At 39.7% G+C, this 23670-nt stretch overlaps 1 protein-coding gene across 2 annotated transcripts in view; it reads right to left on the minus strand.

Annotated features, from left to right (window-relative positions):
- angpt1 (angiopoietin 1) overlaps positions 1 to 23388 on the minus strand; it is a 62543-nt gene extending 39155 nt beyond the window's left edge. For both annotated transcript variants that reach the window (XM_053612479.1, XM_053612478.1), the window contains exon 1: positions 22568 to 23388. In XM_053612479.1, the coding sequence (XP_053468454.1) occupies positions 22568 to 22951 (384 nt within the window). In that variant the 5' untranslated portion in view covers positions 22952 to 23388. The remainder of the gene's footprint in view (positions 1 to 22567) is intronic.
- Between the last annotated feature and the right edge of the window lie 282 nt (positions 23389 to 23670).

Here is a 23670-nt window from a genome sequence, read left to right on the forward strand (position 1 = left end):
ACTACAGTAATATTAGATATTAAAAGCACATTTGCATATCTGATGGCATCAGAATTGAGATAGAAACTTTTGAAGTATTCCATTCACTATACCTAATTAACATCTCTCTAAATGCTTTTATTTTATGTTAACACCACCTTTTGAACAGTTTCTCAATGCATGTCATCACATTCAATACTTGAATTTCAGTTCAGTTCGTCCTTCTGTGAATCTTTTTGAAGTTTCTATACTTCTATATAATAATTCTATATTTCTATAGTTATTGAGAACAATTAATGCACATAGGAATGTAATGTGAATAGTTTCCTCATCCTATTTTGCTCGTGATGGCACTCATGGATTTATTCTTTTCTAAATCACCTGAAACACACCTACAAACTGCATGCACAATTGATCTGATTGCAAACTAGTAATTTACATTTATTAATAATTGTGCTACTTGATCAGTGTAACTGCCAAACTTCACTTAGTGCCGAAATGTACAGGCTCAGATGTTATTAACATGGTAGATATACAGTACTGTGCATAAGTCTTAGGCACATGCAAAAGAAATGCTGTAGAGCAAAGATGCCTTCAAAAATAATGAAATTGAATGTTCTTATTTTTGCAGTAAAATCCAACAGCCTTAATTGTGTTTTTAATCTGAAAAGTGTCCTCTTGGGTAATCTGCTGCTTTCTTTACTGGCATACAAACATTTTTCTGTAACATTTTTCTGTAACAAAAACTAATGTTTGGGAATCTAAAATGTTTTTTTGTACTGACTCCATACTGTAGAAGTCATAAAATAAAAATCTATAACAAAGTTTATACTTAAAAAATACAGGGTGCCTAAGACTTTTGCACAGTACTGTATTAAATGAAAAATATACCAGTAGCTAGAAAGTGAACTTAGGTTCAGAAAGCCAGTAAAAACACTCCCTCAAAACCAACTATAGAGTCTCAAGGCACTTTTACACCTGGACAGGAGTGTTTTACAAACTTTAAGTGGCCAATAAAATGTAAAAGGACGCCAACTAAGCACAAGGACGTAGAGGGAACTCTCAGCAGTGGGCCTGTAGGCCACCAGGAAGCAGTAGATGTTCTCTGAAAACACAGATAGACTCATATAGTGTCACTTTCCCAATAAATATCTAGCCTAAAACCACTGAAATAACCCAGGAAGCATTAGAATTGCGTTTGAAAGATTGGTGGATATCCAGTAATTGTCCACTTCCAACTACACAGTCTTTAATCATGGTTTCTTCCAAAGCAGGCATCATTTCAAAGAAGCTCCTTATCTACAGTACAGTGAAGTTCTTCTTTCTGCAATGAATAGCATGATTCACCCTAATACTAAACTCAGCACAGTTAATACCTGAAAGACTGAAGATGTAGGTGGAAGCAGATGTAGGGTCATTTGTTAAGGAAGGACGAGATGAAGATGTTGGAGAACTTGGGAGCTTATCTTTAAAGCTCTCTTTCATCCTAATCTTCTGGCTTGAGAGATGACAAGGCCAGAAACAAGGTTTACGAACACAAAGACTACTTATGTGGATTAGCCCCCACACCCCCCACCTAGCCATACTCCGTCTAAGCGTCTATTAGCTTGGACCTAACTCTTAGTTTGTCTTTGTCCTATAATATACTTGCGTTTGATAACTTTGGCTATACTGGAGGTTGTTCATGGTCTCCATCTTGCTGGTATAATGATAGTACAGGAAACATGATGTGCAGCAAATTATTCATATACATATATACAGAGAAAGATAGTATACGAATGTAGAAACTGTAACAGAAATGATAAGATAACTACAATAGAGACGCCAGACAATTGGATTAGTAAGGCAACTGAACATATGTAGGTCTTGGCAAAGCAAGGAAATGTGTGTGAGCTCTTCAGTGTGGTCCAGATGAAATATTTGAGGCCTATGCAGGGGAATAAAGGGAGAATGCTCATGGCAGCCATTTGTAGGGTCATTCCAAATGGAAGTGTGGAAAAACCATTGGTGTCTTTATTTATTAAGGGACCAACAGATAGACCAACTTGAGACTGTTTATTGTGAAATTACTCTGAATGGAAAAATGGCAGTGGCAACTAGCAAAATTGCTTTTAACAAGTGGGCCAAGCATAAGTACAAAACACATTAACGTTTAGTAATAGTAAATTATAACTATGAATAGTGAGCCAATTTGTTATGAGTACATTCATTCATTCATCTTCAGTAACCATTTTACCCTGGTCAGGGTCACGGTGTCAAGAGACTATCATGGGAACACTGGACGCTTGGCAAGGACACACCCTGAATGGGATACTAGTCCATTACAGGGCACTATGCATGCTCACATTCACACTTAGGGGCAATTTTGCGTAGCCAATCCACTTACTGTACTGGTGGGAGGAAGCTGGAGGAAATTCAGAAGGACATGGGTAGGAACCCCAAACAGCTGAGGATCAAACCGATGGCCCTGGAACTAAGAAATGGCAATGCTACTTGCTGCACCACCGTACCGACATTACGATTACGTGTTGATCTTTTCAAAATAGCTGCTTTTTTCGACTAACACTATACTATGGTAGTTTGTTGCTTGTGAGGCAACAAATTATTTGCTAACAGACATACACTATCTGTTCATTATTAATTTGTGATATTCTTATTGACACAAGTGTTGTATTGTATTGTATTTGGAAAATGACGTTGTAGTGCATTCCGAAATTCTTTTATTTTTTTTCACTCAGTACAGAAAGGGGACCCTAAAGAATTCTCACTGTGATGGAAATAGGGTTTAGGCTTAGTCAAGAATTAAAACATGTCAGAGTATAAAAAGTATGCAGGGCATAGCTGGGGCATGAATTGAGCAGGGCATTGCTCTGGCATAAATGGACAGAAGAGGAGGAGTTTGTGTAAAGTTCTTAATTATTCATTTTCTATTATGAAATAAACTGGGATAAATTGCCCAACTAACACTACATACACTTAGCAAGCAAATAAACATTGGTGTGAAAAATGGTAATGCAAATCAGATTAGAAAATGTGCATTTGTGCAAATGGCAGATGTGCATTTAGTTTTTTAGAAAATGGTTGAGTTGAAGTAACTTTGTGATGCGTTATAAACAAGTAATAAAACATGGTATCCTATATAACAATGGTCAGCAACCCTCTTCCTGGAGATCTACCTTCCTGCAGGTTTCATCTCCAACCAAAACCTAACATACCTGTTTTGGTGGTTCAAGAACTTCTTAAGGCAATGATTAGATCAGTGGTTTTCAAAGTGGGGGCCCCTTTGGGGGCCGCCAGGGGGTGCCTGGGGGGCCTCAACAATTTGGTCGGAGCTACCAAGCCCACCCCTACCACTAATATGTTTTCTCTTTCTCACTCTCAGACAACCACACACACACACACACACACACAATCAATTCCTAATGTAATGTAATGTAAAGATGACAGATGTAATTATTATTAATAAAAAAAAAGTGGGGGATATATTCAGAAGTCTGTATTTTTAATGTGTTTTAAAGACATCTTGCAAAAGGGGGGCCTCGGTCAAATGTTAATGCCATTTGGGGGGCCTTGCCCAGGAAAAGTTTGGGAACCCCTGGATTAGATGGTCAGGTGGGATTATGGTTGAAGTCTTCAAGAAGGTAGATCTCCAGGAACAGGGTTGTTGACCACTGCTCTATAAAATTACAACTTTTCTTGTGTGCAGCGAAGTTGTTGGCCAGTATTGTTTTTGGCTGTGGTTGTAAAATGAACTGTGCCATTGTTTCATGTGCACTCATGTCTATCTAAGGTTTGTTAGCCAAAACAATATACAGTACTTCATTTTTATTACATGTACCCAAAAAATAGTTACCTTGTGTGTATTCTAAGGTCAGTTTGTATGTTTGTGTTAGAAATTAATACTACTTTTCTACACGATATGATTACAGTCGTATGATCTAAACAGAAGGAGCACTACACCATGTGACTGAACAAACTATAACTGTGAAAATGGCAGAATGTTTTGAAAAGACGCTAACTATCTTGACCAATTTGACCTGCGTTTGTATGGCATCTCCATGCTGCTCCATGCTGACAGGGAATAGTTGTTATGAAATAAATTGTTGTGAAACATTTTATATTTATGTGTAGAAATCCGCTGGCAGGAACATGCACTTTTACTGAAAGACTTTTAAATCCTTCAGATACCCAAATAGATATGCAGATGAGGGTGTAGAAAATGCTGCTGTTGCAGTATGCACCAGAAGGCATGGGTATTAACTGAGATAGAATCAAATCAATAGTTCCCCAAGCACATGAATTAAAGTAAGAGATTATTTGAATTTCATACTTAATGGACTTTGAAACGTGTTCACATCCAATATGTGTTTCCACAGATTAGAAAGTTTCGTCATCCTGTTTAACAGATGGTCATACAGTTTACAAGGTTACAGCTATTAGGTGTTCGAGATATGTTTCTTGTTAAACAGAATGTTGGACAAAGCTGCCAGTACTACATGTCACCTTGAAAGTGTTATTGGTAACACTCGTTTGCTGAAACATTAGCTCAGACATCCTTTTCTGGGCTTCTCCAGGGAAATGTGGCTGAGCCATGGCTTAAACTGGTGGGTGTCCCTAACAGAAAGTACCAAGGAGAAGCAAGATTAGACAAACATATGCTTCAAATAAAAATACAATCGAGGAAGCAATAAAATGGTCCGGTGTGGGTATCCGATCATTTTCCACTTTCAACCACAAACGAGATCGAGCATCCAGAGACAATAGATGTAGTGGTAAAAGAGTCACAACATTAGCTCATATTTTTCATAATAACTGGCCGCTGAGCAAATCAAAGTGCTTACAATGGCAGATGTACAAAAGCGAATAAATGTAATATTGTGTAAACATTCGGGTAATGCCTAGTAAACTGTAGTGTCGAGATGGAAAATCTAAAAACCTTAAGCAAGCCTTTAACCAATGTGGAAAACTCCACCTCCAAAATCAACAAAAAGGGGAGCACCCTCTGGCCACACTCGGTTTCTTCTCACATTTGCAGGAATTTGGAATAATTAAGTATATCTGAAGCAGAGGACCCTGTCAGACATGGCTGAACTGCACCTGGGAGGCTTGGCTTACATCTCTCAGCTGCCCACCAACTGAGGTTCATGACAAATGAGTCAAGGTCAGCCATATCAGCGCTTTAAGATCTGACCGCAAAGGGCACCTCTGTCTAGATCAATATCACCAGCAGTGCTTTAAACCACAAGTGTTCAGTGCTTGACTTGAAAATTGATTGTGTTTATTTGCAACGTGTACAAACGTGGGAGGGTGAAAGGGCCATCCTTTGTGGAGTGCGAGCCCCCGTCGTTTGTGGATTACATCATGATCATGTATAGCGTCGATTGTAAAACAGCACTGCTGTTTCCATTTAGCTTAACTCTATTTAGATCTGTTGTTGTGCTACTGTATGATCAGTGGGAATACAGCCGTGGCAAATTCTGTCACGTCTCTGACAACTGTAAGAGTTTACGAGCATCGGAGCAGCATTTCGCCTCACTATTAATAGTAAAACAATCTGTTTGAGCTGCCGTCCGGTGTGTTGAGACAGCTCTTAAAATTAGGACACCCGGGAGGAGAAACTGCCTGCCTTATGGCTGCGGACATGAAGATAAAGCTTAAATACTTCAGGAAAAGGTGAAATATTATGCAGTTATGTACGTACATTAACTGTAAATGTAAATATTAAGCATGTGACTATTTGTTATAACTGAGATAACACAGATACAGCAGTGCTTTAAAGCAGACAGGGTATGCTGCTAAAAAATAAAAAAGAATAACATGCTCTGTACAATGTAAGTTCATGGCTTTTGGATGATGGTTTATATACAGTTAATGAGACAGCAATACAACAATATTGAGACGATCCACTTAAAAAGAGTTTATTATTAGGAGGGGAAAAGTTGAACTCTAACGCATATATCTCTACAGCTGGAGCAGAAAACTAGCCAGGCAAGCTGAGTACTTCCAGGGAGACCTACATGTCATGTCCTGTCTTATCTCACCCACTGTGCTCTGAGACGGGACGCTGGGACGGTGGCCTCTCTCACACAGCACGATCCTTTGAAAACATGCTAATGGTTGTTAGGAATTATGACACTGTGTTAAAAATATATATAGTTCCTGTGATTAAGCTACAGTGTGAAAATAACCATTATCTCTAACAAGCTTTAGATTAACAGGTACGCTTACAGTATGCCAACCTCTACAACATATTTATCACACAAGCGTACGCATGGCCCGGGTTGAACATAACTCATGCTGGGTGTTCACGCTGGGCAGGCTGTTTCTTTAGTCAGCTCTTGTTTTGTGGGATCCTAAAAGGCTGTTTTGTGAGGGCTTATAAAACTCGCTCGGAGACTGTGACTGACATTGTGTAGATGAGGATTAGCGGAGTAACACTTAAACTGGACCTGAAGTTAACCTTTACGACCCGGATTCCACGGGCCAGCTCCCAGGCATTCCCTCAAACTCTAAGCTCTCACACACGCATTAGTCTCTCACTTGACCATACTCGCATTGTGTGCCAGTCTCAAGACATTTCTTTTTTGTTAGTTAAACGTCGGAATAACTAAATATTTAGGGTACACACAAACGCACGTACTGTGATGTAGGACCATGTATGCATCTTCATTTGCTACTAAATGGTTCAACATGTGGTTTCTGGTGTGGGATTGCAATTGCATTAACTCATTGGTGGCATACAACTAGACCATGTTTCAAGAGCTCAACCTAACCACAGAATCCTCAAACCAATTGCCAGATAGAGCGAGCAAAACGTTAACAACACCACCAAGTTGATTTAATTTTCTGACATTTTCCAGGACTCTTCCACTGGGGTAATTTCTATATGCAAAACAAAAAACAACCCAACCATCTCACACAACTGCAAACATTTAAACAGATGCAAGTCAAGATGTAGTTATAGCTTGTCCGTGATTCCATCATAAAACATTTTGACAATGGTAAAGATGCAGGAACAAACATTTAATTCAGAGCCTAGGTCTGTTTACTTTTAAAATCAAAAGTAAAACAATAAATGTAATTCAACAGCCCTGGGATAGGCGACTGAAAGCAAACCTGGGGGGGGGAAAGGTGGAAGAAAAGTAGAACAGTGTTTAATTGAAAGACCTCTCATTTGCATGCATGACAAGCTTAGGTAAGCATTAATGTCAATATCTGCATTCCAGACCAAATAAAATCTAAACACTTCTTTGACTGCCTGACTGCTTGTCAATTCTGCGGCCTGTGGTTTGCAAGAATGCAATAGCCAGATGTTCCTAGTCCTTGGGAACTGAAACCTCTGAGATAATGATTTAAAGAAATTATATATATATATATATATATATATATATATATATATATATATATATATATATATATATATATACACACACATACACACACACACACATACACACACACACACACACACACACACAAACACACACGCGGTAATATACACGCATATATACACACATATGGTACTGTGCACAAGATTTAGGCACATGCAAAGAAATGCTGTAGAGCAAAGATGCCTTCAAAATAATGTTTCTACACTGAACAAAAATGCAATAGCCAGATGTTCCTAGTCCTTGGGAACTGAATCCTCTTAGATAGTGAATTAAATAAATTATGTATATATATATATATATATATATATATATATATATATATATATATATATATATATACACACACACATACGGTACTGTACAAAAGTTTTAGGCACATGCAAAGAAATGCTGTAGAGCAAAGATGCCTTCAAAATAACAAAATTTAATATTTCTACATTTTTTAAAAAAAAAAAATACGTAAAGAGCAGTAAACAGTAATAAATGAAACAAAGTCAATATTTGGTGTGACAAAAAAATTTAAATTAAAATAATTTTTTAAAAAAGTCTCAGGTAGAATTAGTGCAGTTTTATAAGGAAATGAGCTGTAAGTGTTATTGAGCATCTTGCCGAATCAGACACAGTTCTTCTGGAGACTTTGACTGTCGCACTCGCTTCTTATTTCTGCAGCGAAATCCAGCAGCCTTCATTATGTTTTTAATCTGAAAAGTGTCTCTTACGTAATCTGCTGCTTTCTCTACTGACATATTGTAACATTTAATTTTGTGCAGGAAAACTAATGTTTGGGAATCTAAAATGTTTTTGTACTGACTCCATAATGTAGAAATCAAATAAAAATCTAAAACAAAGTCTGTACTAAAAAAATAGGGTTCCCCAACCCCGGAGGTGCGAGGCAAACATGCTACCTACTAAGCCATTACTGCAAACCACAAGACTTGTATGCTGCCTTTCACTCTCATGTGTAACAATAATCCAAGAATCCTATAAAGACCTTTTTGTCTTTAAAAAACAGCTTAATAATTTGGCACACAATCTTAGTGCTGTAATAAATAAAATGTCTTTTTAGATCATTTTAATCAAGGAGAAATAAATGATGGCAGGATTCAAACATAGCCATGGACATTAAAACTATAAATTAAATCTGACATATCTCATCTCTAAGCATCACTGTTTCTAAAGTTTATATGATGATGTTATGCAGGACAAATTCGGTAGCAGAGCATACAAAATCCATGCATGTTAACTAACCCAACATGACTAATGACAGACCCATAAATAAACGCAAATGCAGAAATGCAAAATTCAATCAACACCTGGGTAACTTTCATTTTGTAAAATAAGCTTATAAGATAGTATGCCATGCCAAATGTTTAAGGTCTAAAATACTTTGATCAATTATGGGATGATTATCAGTGAACCAGCTCAATTGTTTAACTCGTGCGATTTATTATGAAAGATGTCATTCATTCCAAGCAAAAGAACACTAACAGCCTTCAATATTAATATCAAACTGCTTTAGAAATTCTTTAAGGAACACAAGCTGGGCCAGATTTGCTCTACAGAAAATATAATACTAATACACTCGAAGGTGCATAGTAAAAAGAAGATCAATTAATGTTTTATTTCCTGTATTAAAACGTGAACGTCTTTAAAACATTAAAAGAACACGAATAAATGTTTACTTTGACTCGATACTCTTTTCTCAGAAATGAGAGAACCGAATCCAAAAGAAATGTTTCCTTTTCCTTTTTATTTTGGTAGCATGAGGAGCACTTCTGCTTGTTATTCTTATCAATATTGTCTATGTGGAGTTTTAGAGCTTGTCTAGACGGGGATTTGGATCGCTAATATATCAGTATTAGGATGTTTAATTGGAACTCCTACAAGCAATATCAATTTGGAATGCGCAAAACGTTAAAGAAATACATGCAAAATTCTTTGACATGCACAAACATTACTCAAACGCCAACACTTTTAACAGTTCTATCCAATACACAAACGTGTTTACCGCATGAGTCAAAATGGATGCTGACTATCATGTAAAATCACACTGACAGTAGACAAATATTTTGCAGAGAAGATTGTATGACTGTATATTTGCTCAAATCCTTCAGTTTCAAACGCTCTTTTAAGTCCTCTTATATTTGAGCATGACAGGCTGTGGTTCTTTGAATTAGCGTGATTAATTGCAGTATGTCTAGACGTGTGGGACAGGAAATGCTAGCATCCATCCGAGGCAATGCAGAGGCAAAACAAACAAAACCAACTTGGAAACCCGCCTCCCCTGCTCACCGGCCTACCTCTTTCTAGACATTTTTCACTCAAAGGGACTTGGAGATGTTTCTGCACAGATGCAGCCCAGAAGAAATCAAGCCAGTGGCTTGATTGCATTGGAGACGACGTTACATTCTAGCCAGTACAGGATCCCCAAGGAACATTAACGGAACTGGCTATCTGGAGTTCTACAACATCCTAGGCTGTAATATTTGAGATCTTGAGATTAATCGTGCACATTCTCTATATGCTACCTTAATATTTTATAACCTGCGAATGCTGTGTCACAGGGCAGCACACCACACTCTGAGGAAAGCATTATCTGCCCTCTTCCGCATACATGATTCATAATTGTCTAGTGTCACTATGATTGACAGGGGAGAGAGAGAGAGTATACCATTCCTCCCACCCAGAGGCCCTTGGCTCCCAGCAATGGATGAACCACAAATAGGCTCCTGGTAGCAAAAACATTTTTTATTTTAATTTCTTCTAACATCTTCTCCTGTGATTGGACCAGAGGACACAGTGAACATTTGATTTGAGTTGTAATTAATGTAATATATCATGCTGATGCATACCACATTCTGCCAAATCATTCAACTTTGAACTCAGAGCAATAACATGATGTACTATACTGATGCACTGTACTGACATTACAAACAGAAACAACTCATCAGTTCCCTTGTTAACCATTTGCTTTTTCTTCTTCTCCCAAACAGCGTACGATCACATCAACAGTCTCTTACATCAGACTTTGGCTATGCTTGCATCATCCCAAACAGTGGGTGAGGATGAGGCATGCATTACTCTTTCCCTGAGTCTGGACAAGGCCTTCTGAAGTTGCAGACCATGCTGACAGGCGTGTTCATCAAACCGGAAAGCAGAATAGGACACAGAAAGAAATCATTTAGAAACTGTTTATGTAGGGGTTTGTAATATAAACAGTCAAATCTATGTAAAACAGTAAAGGGTCAGCACAAGTGGGCCAAGATGAGTCTCAGCATGAACTGTCATGTATTACTCGGGCTTTGTGCTATTGCAGGCCAAACCTTTTGGAATAATTTTCCCTACAGATGTCCAGCTAAATTGCTGAACTCATAATCCACCAAATAAATTTTGTCCAGATAGCACACTAGGCTCTAACGGTTCTTCTGGTTATCCCATTGTTTTTTCTGGAGACCAGTTCTTTTTTAATACTGGACTACATCAACAGATGTTTATGTTCGGTTATTAACGATGCAGCTGCAGCCAAGCACTACAAAGAGCAGTGGCAGATTCCAGTAGCTCTTCGTCACAATTTATGACGTATATGTTCTCGAGGTGGTATCAGAGTCAGAGGCAAAGTGCTGGCAAAACAGATTGCGCAAAACAGCCAGACAAGCCAGCTTGGATGATGTGAGGCTGCCTAAAAGTAAATATCAAAATCAACAAAGCTTCATAGCACCAGATCTTTCCAGTAGATTTTTCCTATTGAAATATATAATGTGACTGTCACTTATAAATCTACACTCATTGAGTACATTGAGATTTGGAACAGTCCTGAAAGACTGCAAATGGTACCAGCTGTGAATCTTCTTGGATTGCTTACATTACCAAATTCCACTTTGTAAAAATAAATTAAATAAAAATACACCACATAAAAACCTGTGCTGGGAAACAAAATCCACAATCCAGTCTGTGTTTAGATGTTCTAGTGAAAGGAAAATATTGTGAATTTTTCTAGTTTTTGGTTTTGCCAAATTAAAACAAATCCTTTACGGTGACTAAGCGTTTGTTGTGAATATTTTTTACTTTTCCTGTACTAGTAAAAAACTACTACATCATGTTTAAGCGAATTTCGAATTATTTCATTATATTATAGAATATAACTATGAACTGACTGTAGAAGTGTGAGCTTATGTGAACTTATTTAAGTGATTTTCCAGGAACTTTTGAGTTCTCAGTAGGGACTCTTTGACTCTGGTGTCACCATTGCCGTGTACTTCTATGCGCTCGACGGGTGTTTATTTTTGCTTATGCACTCTGAAAGTGCGGTAGAGTGTCTATACACACAGTGACAAATAAAAGAGAGATCAAATGAGCTAAAGCAGCCCAGCAGCAACAAGCTCTACTTATGTCAACAGGGGAAAAAGACGAATTTCAGAATGGCCTTTTGGTATTATTCTGCCATAACAAATACATAGTACTGTGTATCTACAATTTTAATTTGATTAAAAACCACATGCATTTGATGGACGATTTAATGTATTGGGAGGCAAAAAAGGAAACAGAGGGCAAATGAGGGGATGAAAGTGAGACAGGAAAAGACAAACAGCCCAAGAAGAAGTAAAGAATGAAGGGTTGAGCAATAAATGTTAGAGACCAAAGTGCAAACACAATAACAGCTCGCAAATCCTCCAAAAGAACTGCCAAAGAGAAACACATCTTTATAGAACACCATGCCCTGGCTTGTGACATATCTGACTAAATACATCTAAATATGTCTGCGCCGGTTTGACAGGAAGTTGCCCTTGCAGACATTATGCAGAGATCCATTCACAAATACACTCCTCTTACTGTCTGGGTGTGTGGGAAGCGCCTTACCTCCAAAATCCTGATAATACACATGTTCCCTGTGTATTATCAGCACGAACGCACTCCAGAATTGAAAGGCTGTACTATGAAGGCTGACACCTGCGTTCCTTTTAATGCAAGTTCATTATGATTAACTCTTGAATTATATAAAGCAAGGTTTTAATGAATGGTAGCTTTTCATTTCAACTCATCTGTTCTTCTCTAAGGATCTTTTAGAAACAACTTCAGAACAGACAATTTATACTTTATTGTAACTGAGGTCACCACTTACCTCTGCTGCTAGGAGTAGAAGCCAGACCATTATTATAAAGGGCCTCCTTCACAGTGGCAATTCTGCCCAAATTACCAACAGTTGCAGCCTGTTTGAAGTCGCAGTTATTCTCCCCTGCTGATAGCATAATGTGGATTGACCTTTGTCACCAGCCATTACCCAGAAGCATGCTCTTTGTGCTGAATAGGAGGAGGTGTGAGAGCCACTTTTCCATCAGCAATTATCTCCAGTTGGTGCTGCTCGCTGTACCCCTAGTACCATGTGGAATGTGAGAAGGTTGGAGAAGTGCCCAGCCAAGGCAAATACAATGTTGGTGAGGATTCAGAGGACGGGTTTAAGGATCATTTTCAGTTACACACTTCAAGCTGCTAAGCTACAGCTCTAGCACAGTTTAAATAAAACAAAAATAAAAAAAACAAGGTAACATTCTGACTCATCCTTCATCAATAAAGATGTGTGACATACAACTGTTTATAAATGTCATAAAATAAAGCCCAACTGCAGGCGAGTGAGAACTTGACCAGGGTCATGCAGAGCTCTTGCATTGATCATTAGATGTCAGTAATAATATCACTGTTGCTGCTATGGACACATAGCATTATATGCATAGCAATAGCATGGGGCGACATATTTGTTTAAATTCTATTTCTAGGTGGTGCAAAGCACCTCCATGTCATGGCGTATGGAGAACCAGTTGGAGTATATTTGCTAGGCATTATTAAGTAGCTTGAACAGATGCTTAAGAACCTGGAACGTGAAAGCAAGTGAATAAAATGAGCAAAATCCATTACAGTGCAGCACAAAAACCGTTATATAACTCTAATCCCTACACCACACACACTTGCCTCACATTTGTACACTTCATCAAGCAAAAACGAAGATGCTTTCCAGACATGTCTTAATGTGTGAGGAGAGAACACCACAGCCCTTAGCTGTGAAATGTTAGCCAAAGAACTTGTTGTTGAAGGTGCAAACACAATACGCTTCATCGACAGAGATGTTATCAGGAAAGGATAAAGACTACGGCTACATAAAGTCATTCCCTCCCAGGGATTCAAATACTCTTACTTTCCATACTCTGTATTAATGCAGGCAGTTTTGAGTTATGTTAGTTGTTGCTTTTTAAGCCTAGTTAATTCGGCATCCGAGAAATATATTACAATGAATCTTCTCCTCCAATCTGTAATGTGAATTTTTCAACACAGAAGTGACCTTGTCCTTCTGTACAACTTATCACACTGCTTTTTATGCACCATTTTTGCTCCCCAAAGTTCAGTTTCACAATATAGCCTATTAATAATGATAATAATGCAATATTCATGTCTGTAAATTAGTGAGCTTTTTGTCCCAAAGCTCTGAAACAGCACATACACATATAGAGTAGAGACTCATTTACACTTACATGTTCATTTCCACTGGCAGGGTTACATTTCTGCTCATTATTTATCTGCCTGTCTTTCTTTAGAGATTTTGCTGTCTGGCCGGAAAGGCTTTGGTCACTCCCTTTCATCTGAAATGTGAGGTTTTGATTTGTGGTTGTGGAAATGTTGAAGGAGCTGAGTCATAGATGTGGTAAAACAATGCCCTGCTGAAACCTCTGACCCGAATTCGAGTGTAGGCAGATGAAGATGGACTCTCCAAGCTGAACATCTGCATGAGCCTATCCGCCCTGGGACACAGCTTCAGAGCAGCATACTAGAGCTGACTGCTTTCCCATAGAGTCCTTTTATATGTGTGACATAAATATATGTGACAGATGGTGCCACTTCTGATCAAGGAGAGCAAAGACGTGAAAAAGAAGAATGCACAAATGCCTTAGAAGGTATAGAGAAGGTATAAATGCCTTAGAAGGTTTTCGGCTGGATGTAGCTGGAATGGAATGGTCTAAGAAATTCACCTGGGAGCTTGAACATTTAAGATAGGCTTGATGCATACAGAGGACCAATAAAGGTCAAATCTGATCCAATCATCCAATCATCATTTTGACACCTCCTGGAGCATCTGAATTAACTTTTTCGCAGTACATGAGAACATTGCTGAAGAACTGCAACGTTGTTGAACAGTAGCCTAATCACTATTTGAAGTAGCTGCCCAGACTCTGTACTGAGATTAGATAAGAGATACCTGCTATTATATGATTCATGAAAACATTGAAGCCTACATGACTCTAGTAATAGTTTAATGATCAACATTAAAATAAAATATGTGTGAGATAAATAGGGATGTAAATCTTACATAATGTTCATTTCCAGCCAAATAGGCTAAAGGATATGCATTCTGTCATATCACAGCAAATCAGCAACTCCATTTCCCAGGATGCACCACCAACTACAAACATGGCCGAAGAGGACTACACTTCCCACACACAAACACACACGTCTTCTCCAGAATTCTAATCACACATACCTGTTGCCAATCTCATACTCACTCCACGCTATATAAGAGACTGTTCAAACACTTAGTCTTTGCGTAGTATTGAGTTTATCTCTTTACCAAGCGATTGTTCTTTGTTTCTCGTTTTGATTCATGTTATTGACCTTGTTTCTCGTTTCTTGTTTTTGGGTTCCAGCCTCGCCCAGTTTGTGCCCGTTTGTATATCGCCTGACCTTTTGCCTGTTATTAGACCATGCTTTGGATTACCAGTTTGGATTTGTCTGCCTCTCTCTCTCAATAAACATCTTTTATTGCACTTGCATCCGCCCTCAACCTTCATTACGTCCATTACGTGACAGAATACTTCGCCTTACCATGGATGCAGCAGGAAGATGGAGGAGACGTCATGCTAAGCAAACCATCCCCGCCTTGGATTCGATCCGCTTTCCGCAATGGACTTTCGTAAATCTCCCAGATTGGTTTGATGGTTTCTTTGGTACCCTGAATATTTTATGGTTGACTGACAGATTTGTTTCTCGAGCCTAATGGACCCCAAGCCCAGCAAGAAGCAATGGATAAGGTTTGTTGTGTCCCGTTTTTTTGGCTCAGACTGCCAGTGGGTGCAGCACCTAGCAGCCATGGGATCCAGGGGACTGGAGAACGTAACTCAGTTTGTGGGACTACTCATGATTATGTTTGGCAGTCCAGAATCCAGGACAGTCCTGGAGGATCTTTTAGGGGGGCCCTGCCTCAGAGATGAACCTGACGTGCCGTTCACCACCTATTATGAACAGGCAAACAGGGGGACCTCCTTCTCAAAGCTCCCACCTAAGACCTACTATGTGGTCTACTCTGCCAAGCTCCAGTGGGAGGTCAACGTGGCGACCTCAGCTGCAGAGCTCCAACCTGAGATTCACGAGGAGGTCTCACCTACCGAGCCCCAACCGGAGGTCAACGTGGCGGTCTCACCTGCAGAGCTCCAGCCAGAGGTCAACGTAGCGACATCATCTCCAGAGCTCCAGCATGATTCCCACGAGGTGGTCTCATCCCCAGAGCTCCAGCATGAGACCCACGAGGCGGTCTCATCCCCAGAGCTCCAGCAAAAAGTCAAGTTCCTGCTAAATGTCAACGAGGTGACCTCACAAGACACGTTCCTGTCTGAGGTCAACGAGGTGACCACACAAGACATGTTCCTGTCTGAGGTCGAAGAGACGACCTCTCAAGCCAAGTTCCTGTCAGATGTCGAAGAGATGACCTCTCAAGCCAAGTTCATGTACGAGGTCGAAGAGATGGCCTCTCAAGCCAAGTTCCTGTCAGAGGTCGAAGAGATGACCTCTCAAGCCAAGTTCATGTACGAGGTCGAAGAAGCGAACTCTCAAGCCAAGTTCCTGTCGGAGGTCGAAGAGACGACCTCTCAAGCCAAGTTCCTGTCAGAGGTTGAAAAGGTGACCTCTCAAGCCAAGTTCCTGTCAGAGGTCGAAGAGACGACCTCTCAAGCCAAGTTCCTGTCAGAGGTCGAAGAGGCGACCTCTCAAGCCAAGTTCCCATCCAAGGTCGAAGAGGCGACCTCTCAAGCCAAGTTCCTGTCAGAGGTCGAAGAGACGGCCTCTCAAGCCAAGTTCCAGTCCGAGGTCGAAGAGGCGACCTCTCAAGCCAAGTTCCTGTCAGAGGTCGAAGAGGCGACCTCTCAAGCCAAGTTCCTGTCCGAGGTCGAAAAGGCGACCTCTCAAGCCAAGTCTCAAGCCAAGTTCCTTTCAGAGGTCGAAGAGGCGACCTCTCAAGCCAAGTTCCGGTCAGAAGTCGAAGAGATGACCACTCAAACCAAGCTCCTGTCTGAGGTCGAAGAGGCGACCTCCCACGCCAGGTTCCAACTAAAAGTCAAAATGGTGACCTCCCACGCCAAGTTCCAGTCTGAGATCAATGATGTGACCCTCCACGCCACATTCCAGCCCGAAACTGATGTCACGACCAACCAGGTTCTGATCATGCCTGACACCGACGTCACAACCAAGCAGGTTCTGCTCACACCAGAGTCTGTTAACACAACCAACCAAGTTCTCCTCATGCCTGAAACCGACATCACGACCAACCAAGTTAAGCTCACGCCTGAAACTGACGTCACGACCAACCAACTTATGCTTACGCCCAAGTCTGCTGACACGGACAACCCAGTTATGCTCATGCCTGAGTCTGCTGACACGGACAACCAAGTTCTGATCAAGCCCGAGTTTGCTGATACGGACAAACAATTTATGCTCACGCCCAAGTCTGCTGACACGGACAACCAAGATATGCTCACGCCCGAGTCTGCTGACACAGACAACCAAGTTCAGCCTGCAGAGTCGAAGGAGGACGATGCTCCGCTGAGGACGTCGCTCTGCCTTCCTGCTCAGCTGAGGATACCGCTCAGTCTCCCGGTTCACATGAAGACATTTTGCCCAGAGGGCCAGGACCGCCGGGGGAGGGAGTGTATTTTGGCACTTCGGGAGAAGCGCCCTGGGGGGTGGGGGTGTTCTGTCATATCACAGCAAACCAGCAACTCCATTTCCCAAGATGCACCACCAACTACACACATGGCCAAAGAGGACCACACTTCCCACACACACGTTCACCTTCTCCAGAATTCTAATCACGCACACCTGTTGCCAATCTCATACTCACTCACTCCACACTATATAAGAGGCTGTTCAAACACTTCTTTGTTTCTCGTTTCTTGTTTCTCGTTTTGATTCATGTTATTGACCTTGTTTCTCATTTCTTGTTTTTGGATTCCAGCCTCGCCCAGTTTATGCCCGTTTGTATATCGCCTGACCTTTTGCCTGTTATTAGACCATGCTTTGGATTACCGTTTTTGGATTTGTCTGCCTCTCTCTCTCCCCCTCTTTCAATAAACATCTTTTACTGCACTTGCATCCGCCCTCAACCTTCATTACGTCCGTTACATGACACATTCAAGTTAAGAAATCTTGTTCAAGTCCAAGTCTTGAGTGTTTGATTGTCTAAAACAACATCCTTTGTTTCCAATCAGTTCAGAATAAAGCACTGAACTGTTTAGGATGGTGTCATCCATCCGTGTCACTGAAAATGACAACATTTATAGTAGTAATACTCTTATCTATGAAAAAGGTAGACTGTCACTTTATCCCTTTGTTTTTAATACATGTCTTAACACCAAGAAGAAAACATTTTAAATTAATATACTCTGGGGAAGCAGGAAAGCCAAACACTTTTCAACAGAATTTCTCATCCATGATATAAGAGATAAGTGAAAGGTAACTTACTGCCATTAAATTCTGAAGAGTGCACACTATTGAGTAATTCGTTTAGGTGATCGAGGATATTTAATTGAAAGAATGCCTGTGCCTCATGCAAGAGAAAGTGGAACATGTCTGAGGCTAGGTGCAAAATGAAAGAGATATTCACAGAGTGCAGCATTAGGTCCTTGCTTGACCCTACTTCAGCAGTATAAAAAATCACCAAAACAAAGTTAATGATATGCAATTTGTAAAACAAATTATATAACAATAATATATTTTTTTTAAAATCTGTTTTTGTAAAAAGACTGATCTGTCTACCAGCTCACAAAATACTAAATGCCCCCATTATTTCCTGAAAAACATGAACACACACAACTGTGACTTGGATTTTCACATGCATATAGAAGTGGCTTGACAAAGCTATATATGTATTTTCTTAGATATTCCCCTGACACTCTAAATCGAGGGTTCTGTTTTACTTTCACCTTCTGTGGGGATTGAATGTGAAGCACAGACACATTTCACTGCTTCTGTGATGAATGTGCCACTATTCTGGTCCCTTTAAAAAACAGGAAGGAAGAGCACTTCAGTCTCATGAGCGTCTGACGGCTCTGCCTTGCTCAGTTTGTTGGTTTTGGCCAGCACTATCAGCAAAAACAAACTTTGATACAAAGGAAGTCACCCCTAAAATAGCTTGGTCCAGCTTTGGCTTTTTAGCCATGCTGTGTGGCCTTCAGATAATCAAGAAAAGAGTGAAAAGTACTTGGTGAAGGAGAACCAGAAGACGGCATTTGTCTAGCTTTAGGCTTAACCTTTTGTCTTTGCACTAGCAGCCACTGACTGTGTCTAGGGAGAAGTAGAACAATGTGAAATGTACATGTTCAGGGTTCAAATTTATTATTTTAAATCAAGAGCTCAAAGTGCCATACTTTTTCTTTAGAAGCAGGCATTTCTAAAATGTTTTCTCTGAAGACAGATTGGAAAAGATCTATCATTTAAACTCCCCCAAGGACTTCCACATGTCCTCGTGGCCTTTACTCTGGCCGAACTGGAACTACAGCCAAGCTTCAGTGTCTCACTGAATACTTTTAGCTTAGATAAACTTCAACTGGACTTGTTTGCTTGAAAGGCCAAACGCACTCCAGTCTTATAATGCATGTTCTAGCTCCTATTTTTAAGAACAATCCAATTGGATCACAAAGCCAACAGTGTACCTTTGGATCTGACAGATAGAGAGAGACTATTAAAGTCTGGGAGGTTAGAGGGAATAGTGCACCATGTCTATAAGAGGCTAGTTTCTTGTACTAAATCGCAGATGATCATCTAATCCACGACAGCTCTCCTTATGTCTCAGGCCATTTCTTAAGCTACAGTAATCCTTGAACAAACAGAAGCCACATTTGTCTGGGCTACGTTATCAGGATGTTCTTTTACCCCCAGCAGGACAGAATTCCTCAGATTAAGTGATGTGTGTTCTCACTTCTGTTGGTCAGCCTCATCTATACCTCCTTTCCACATCTAGACACAGACAGGCCACTATCTGCTACCTTTCATCAGGCTAGAGATGGAGAGGTATTAGAAGCACCTCGGCCATCCACCAACAGTCAGGGCGTACATGATTAAGATAGATAGACTGGCCTGGGACACTTAATCTTGTGTGATTAAGTATGTTGACTGGAATATGTTAACTGCATCCTCATGTTCCACTTGTATAATTAGGTTGAATTAGCAGGAGTTAGGTTCAGCTTACTCTAATGCAATATGTAGTTTTGCAACTCGTGCAATTGCTCTCATTAGACAATTTTCTGAGAAATGGAGTTTATGCTTGCAGAAACAAGCATGCAAATGAATATGTAACATAATATCCCTTGCACTGCCTAGCATAACATTTAACAGTGACAAACAGTTTCACTGGAAAGAAGCTTTCCAAGCTTTCCATCAGATTAGGTATAAGTAGTAGAGTAATACAATCTTCAGTTGCAGATAAAGAGAGTAATGTGGTTGGGTGTCTATGTACAGTATGTTTGTGTGTGTTTTAAGCCAGAGATGGGTAGAATGAAAAATGGTAAAGATCTTTATGTCTCACACTATCAGTAAGGAGGTATTATAGCATTACCACTGCTGGCTGAAGCTCTCACACTCCTACATCTGAAGTAAAGTCTCTTAATAGTGTAGAATCCAATCTGTAGTCACTTAGTCTGATAACGACTAATGGAAGCCTCAAATCTACCTAAAAATGTGCTTTAAATTCTGCTTCTACATTTCAGAGATAAGGTCAAATAAAATAAAGAATGACATTTGTTTCCTTTAAAATAACAATATATATATATATATATATATATATATATATATATATATATATATATATATATATATAACATAAAAGGCAAGATTATGTTAAGATCACCATGGAATAATGTAATTCCAAAGCACATTAATAGCAACAAGATAAATTAACTGATTGTACATGTAATTAAAATGAAAATGGAGCTTTTAACAAGACTGAAGGATTTAAAGGATTTCAGATGGATTTTGTCATTAGTCATCATGTCATGCACACTGCACTCAAGTTCTGCTTCTGCTCAGTTTTAAACAAGAAGATCAAAACAAGAACATCAGAATGCCTACATTATACAGTCATTGATTGCTTCATCCTGAATATCTACTGCAGCTCCTACATTTCAATGTTTACACATTCTTCTTAATATATACACAACATATAGACGCATTACCACTGAACTGCTAAATGGGTAGTTTAATATTAAAAGCATGGCTTAAGAGAAGGATAGTGATAGCTGATAAGGTTAAGGGCGATTAATCATAGTGTCTACAAACACCACACTATATCATATGCTATGTCTGTTTGATAGCAACAGTGGGTTTATAACTCAGACTGATATGCTGGGTCAAGTAGTGATCATTTTATAATCAGGATACTGATACTAGTAAACCAGAAATGGTCTTCAGAAGGTTTGTATAGATTTCGGAGATAACTTGTCTGTCAAAAACTATAATCCCTGAGGGGAAAAAATTCATAAATAAACAAATATACTACTACTACTACTACAAGTACTACACCTACTAGTACTACTACTACTACTACTACTACTAAGTACTACTACTACTACTACTACTACTACTACTAATAATAATAATAATAATAAGTGTTATTATTATTATTATTATTATTATTATTATTATTTGTGTTCTTATTATTCATATTTTAGTTATTAGTTGTTAGTTGTTGATACTTTATTCATACATTTTTGCTGCTGTTTTTTTTTTATTTATTATTTTTATTTAACAAAATATTTGTTATGGTTGTTTACGCAATTCAGAGTTTTTAAAAGCATTGTTTAATTCAACTAAAGAAATAACTATAACTAATGCTATTTGACATAAAAACAAAACAAAACAAAAAAACTAGAAATAATTAGAACTGTACTTGTACTTAGAACCATTCACAAATAAGTTTAAAAGTGTTCTTATTAAAATGTCATAATTCATATTATTAGTTAAAGGCCTAAATAAATGAAATTGTCACACTTTGGCATGAAACAGATTTTGAAGATTTACATATATGCGGGTTGTTTTTTTAGTGTGTTGGTTTCTAAGCATTTATTCTTGAAATCTGAGTCACTTAAATGATTCTGTTTTGTTTCTAATAACCAGTACATAAGCAATGCGGAAAAATGGTCAATTGGATACGTGTAGTTTCATTGTGACTTTCATGAAGCAGTCACTCAGTTTAAGATGAAAAAGCATTTTTCTAAAGCTGGTCTCTGAGCCCTCCTGAAGTTCTCCTTCACCTCCTGTCATTAGAGAGACAGTATACAAATAGTTTCCTGGGTGAGTGACTAACTGGCAGACTTGCAACGTGTGGAGTCCACCTAGACATCTGTGAAATCAGGCACTAGTCAAGCGAATCACCACTGCAGTCCAGTCTGAGCCACATGGAGCGGATGCAAGCTCAGTAGTATGCGTATAAATCAAGAATCTGACAGTTTGAATCACAACACTACTGCTATTTAAAAATAATTGATTACAATGCTTGTCATAGCATGGTACATGATTTGTTCTCGTAACAGTGAGATTTCCACTAATACTGCTAAGTTCAAAGCATAGGGACAGTCATGTGTAAGACTCAAATGGACACAATGCAAAGAAGGCACTGTTACATTACTTCTGAAACAATATGGCATACAGTTGTGCAACCGCTCACATTAATCCTTTTTTTTTTCTGAGAAGTAGAGTTTGCAGAATCGTGTATTTTATACTTACCCAAAATAGCTTTCGGGAACTACGCATCTCTGTCTATGCATTTATTTGGTTCAGTGTACACAGAAAAATAATCTATACTGAACTGTTAATTTACTAAGAACAAGGCCAAATAAACTGTCAACTCAATGTGCAGTTTAATCAGAGATCATATGTTGAGACAGCTTTACCTTCTGTAACCACTGTGTGTAGTTCTCCATGACGTGCTCCAACTGCTGAATCTTCTGGTTCGAGTAGTCAGGTTCAGGTGGAGGAGCATCTCTCTGAAGTGAGTTAGCATTGTACTGAGTGCCTGCTTTCGTCTCACGGCAGGACGCACCTGCATTTCCGTCGCCTTCTGGGAGGATGAAGGTATAGGTACATTGGCCATGCTGGAGCCGGTGGTATCTGCGGCTAGAGGAACCTCCAGTGCTGCTGCCCGTGGTGCTGGTCCTCCCAGAGGTGCTCCGTGATCCTTCATCTCCTACTCTCTTTTGCTCACTCCCAATACAACTGGCTACCACCAGCAGAGCTGCTAAACACAGGGAGCGATAGGCAAGTGTCCACCAGAGCATGTCAGCACCAAGGAATAGATCAGGGATACAGAGCTGTCAAGCAGATTTTAAAGGATTCCTGTGGATATATCGCTTTAACTAGTCCTGAATCAGAAGGCTGTTAGAGTGTCCCGTGGTTCAAGATATGCAGTGTCCATATGGGACCTCCTTGGGAAAGAACCTGTTGAGAACATTGCTGGTCTGGTTGTATCCTTACACTTGTAAAGTGTAGAACTCTTGTCCAGTGTATCCTCTTGAAGAAAAACGCAGTGTCTTGAAAGGTTTTGTGCACGTGGTATGCATTGACAGCTAATACATAGACACTGTGTGGTTGAGGTTCTGAAGCCAGGCGTCCATAAAAGAGATGCAGCACCCATGCAGAGTATGAACTGTGCCGTCAGACCTCCCCTGGTGTGCTCACTCTCTCTCTCTCTCTCTCATGTTCTGCTAACTCAGTTCTGTCTGTGACTAAGCGACTGTGCAGGATTCTTTGCTTTAGGCTTCTAGCATGCTCTGTGCCTGCCCCTCAGAGTGACTGGAAAGGAATGTGCGTGCGTGTGTGTGTGTGTGTGTGTGTGTGTGTGTGTGTGTGTGTGTGTGTGATACAGAAAGAGAGAGAGAGAGAGAGAGAGAGAGAGAGAGAGAGAGAGAAAGTGAAAGAGAGAGAGAGGCAAAGAAGGACCCCAGCACAGAGGATGTTCTCAAAGTATAAGGATCATTTTACAAGCTCTCTGACCCTG

The sequence above is a fragment of the Ictalurus furcatus genome, chromosome 24, assembly GCF_023375685.1.
Source record: "Ictalurus furcatus strain D&B chromosome 24, Billie_1.0, whole genome shotgun sequence".
In the NCBI taxonomy this organism is placed as follows: Eukaryota; Metazoa; Chordata; class Actinopteri; order Siluriformes; family Ictaluridae; genus Ictalurus; species Ictalurus furcatus.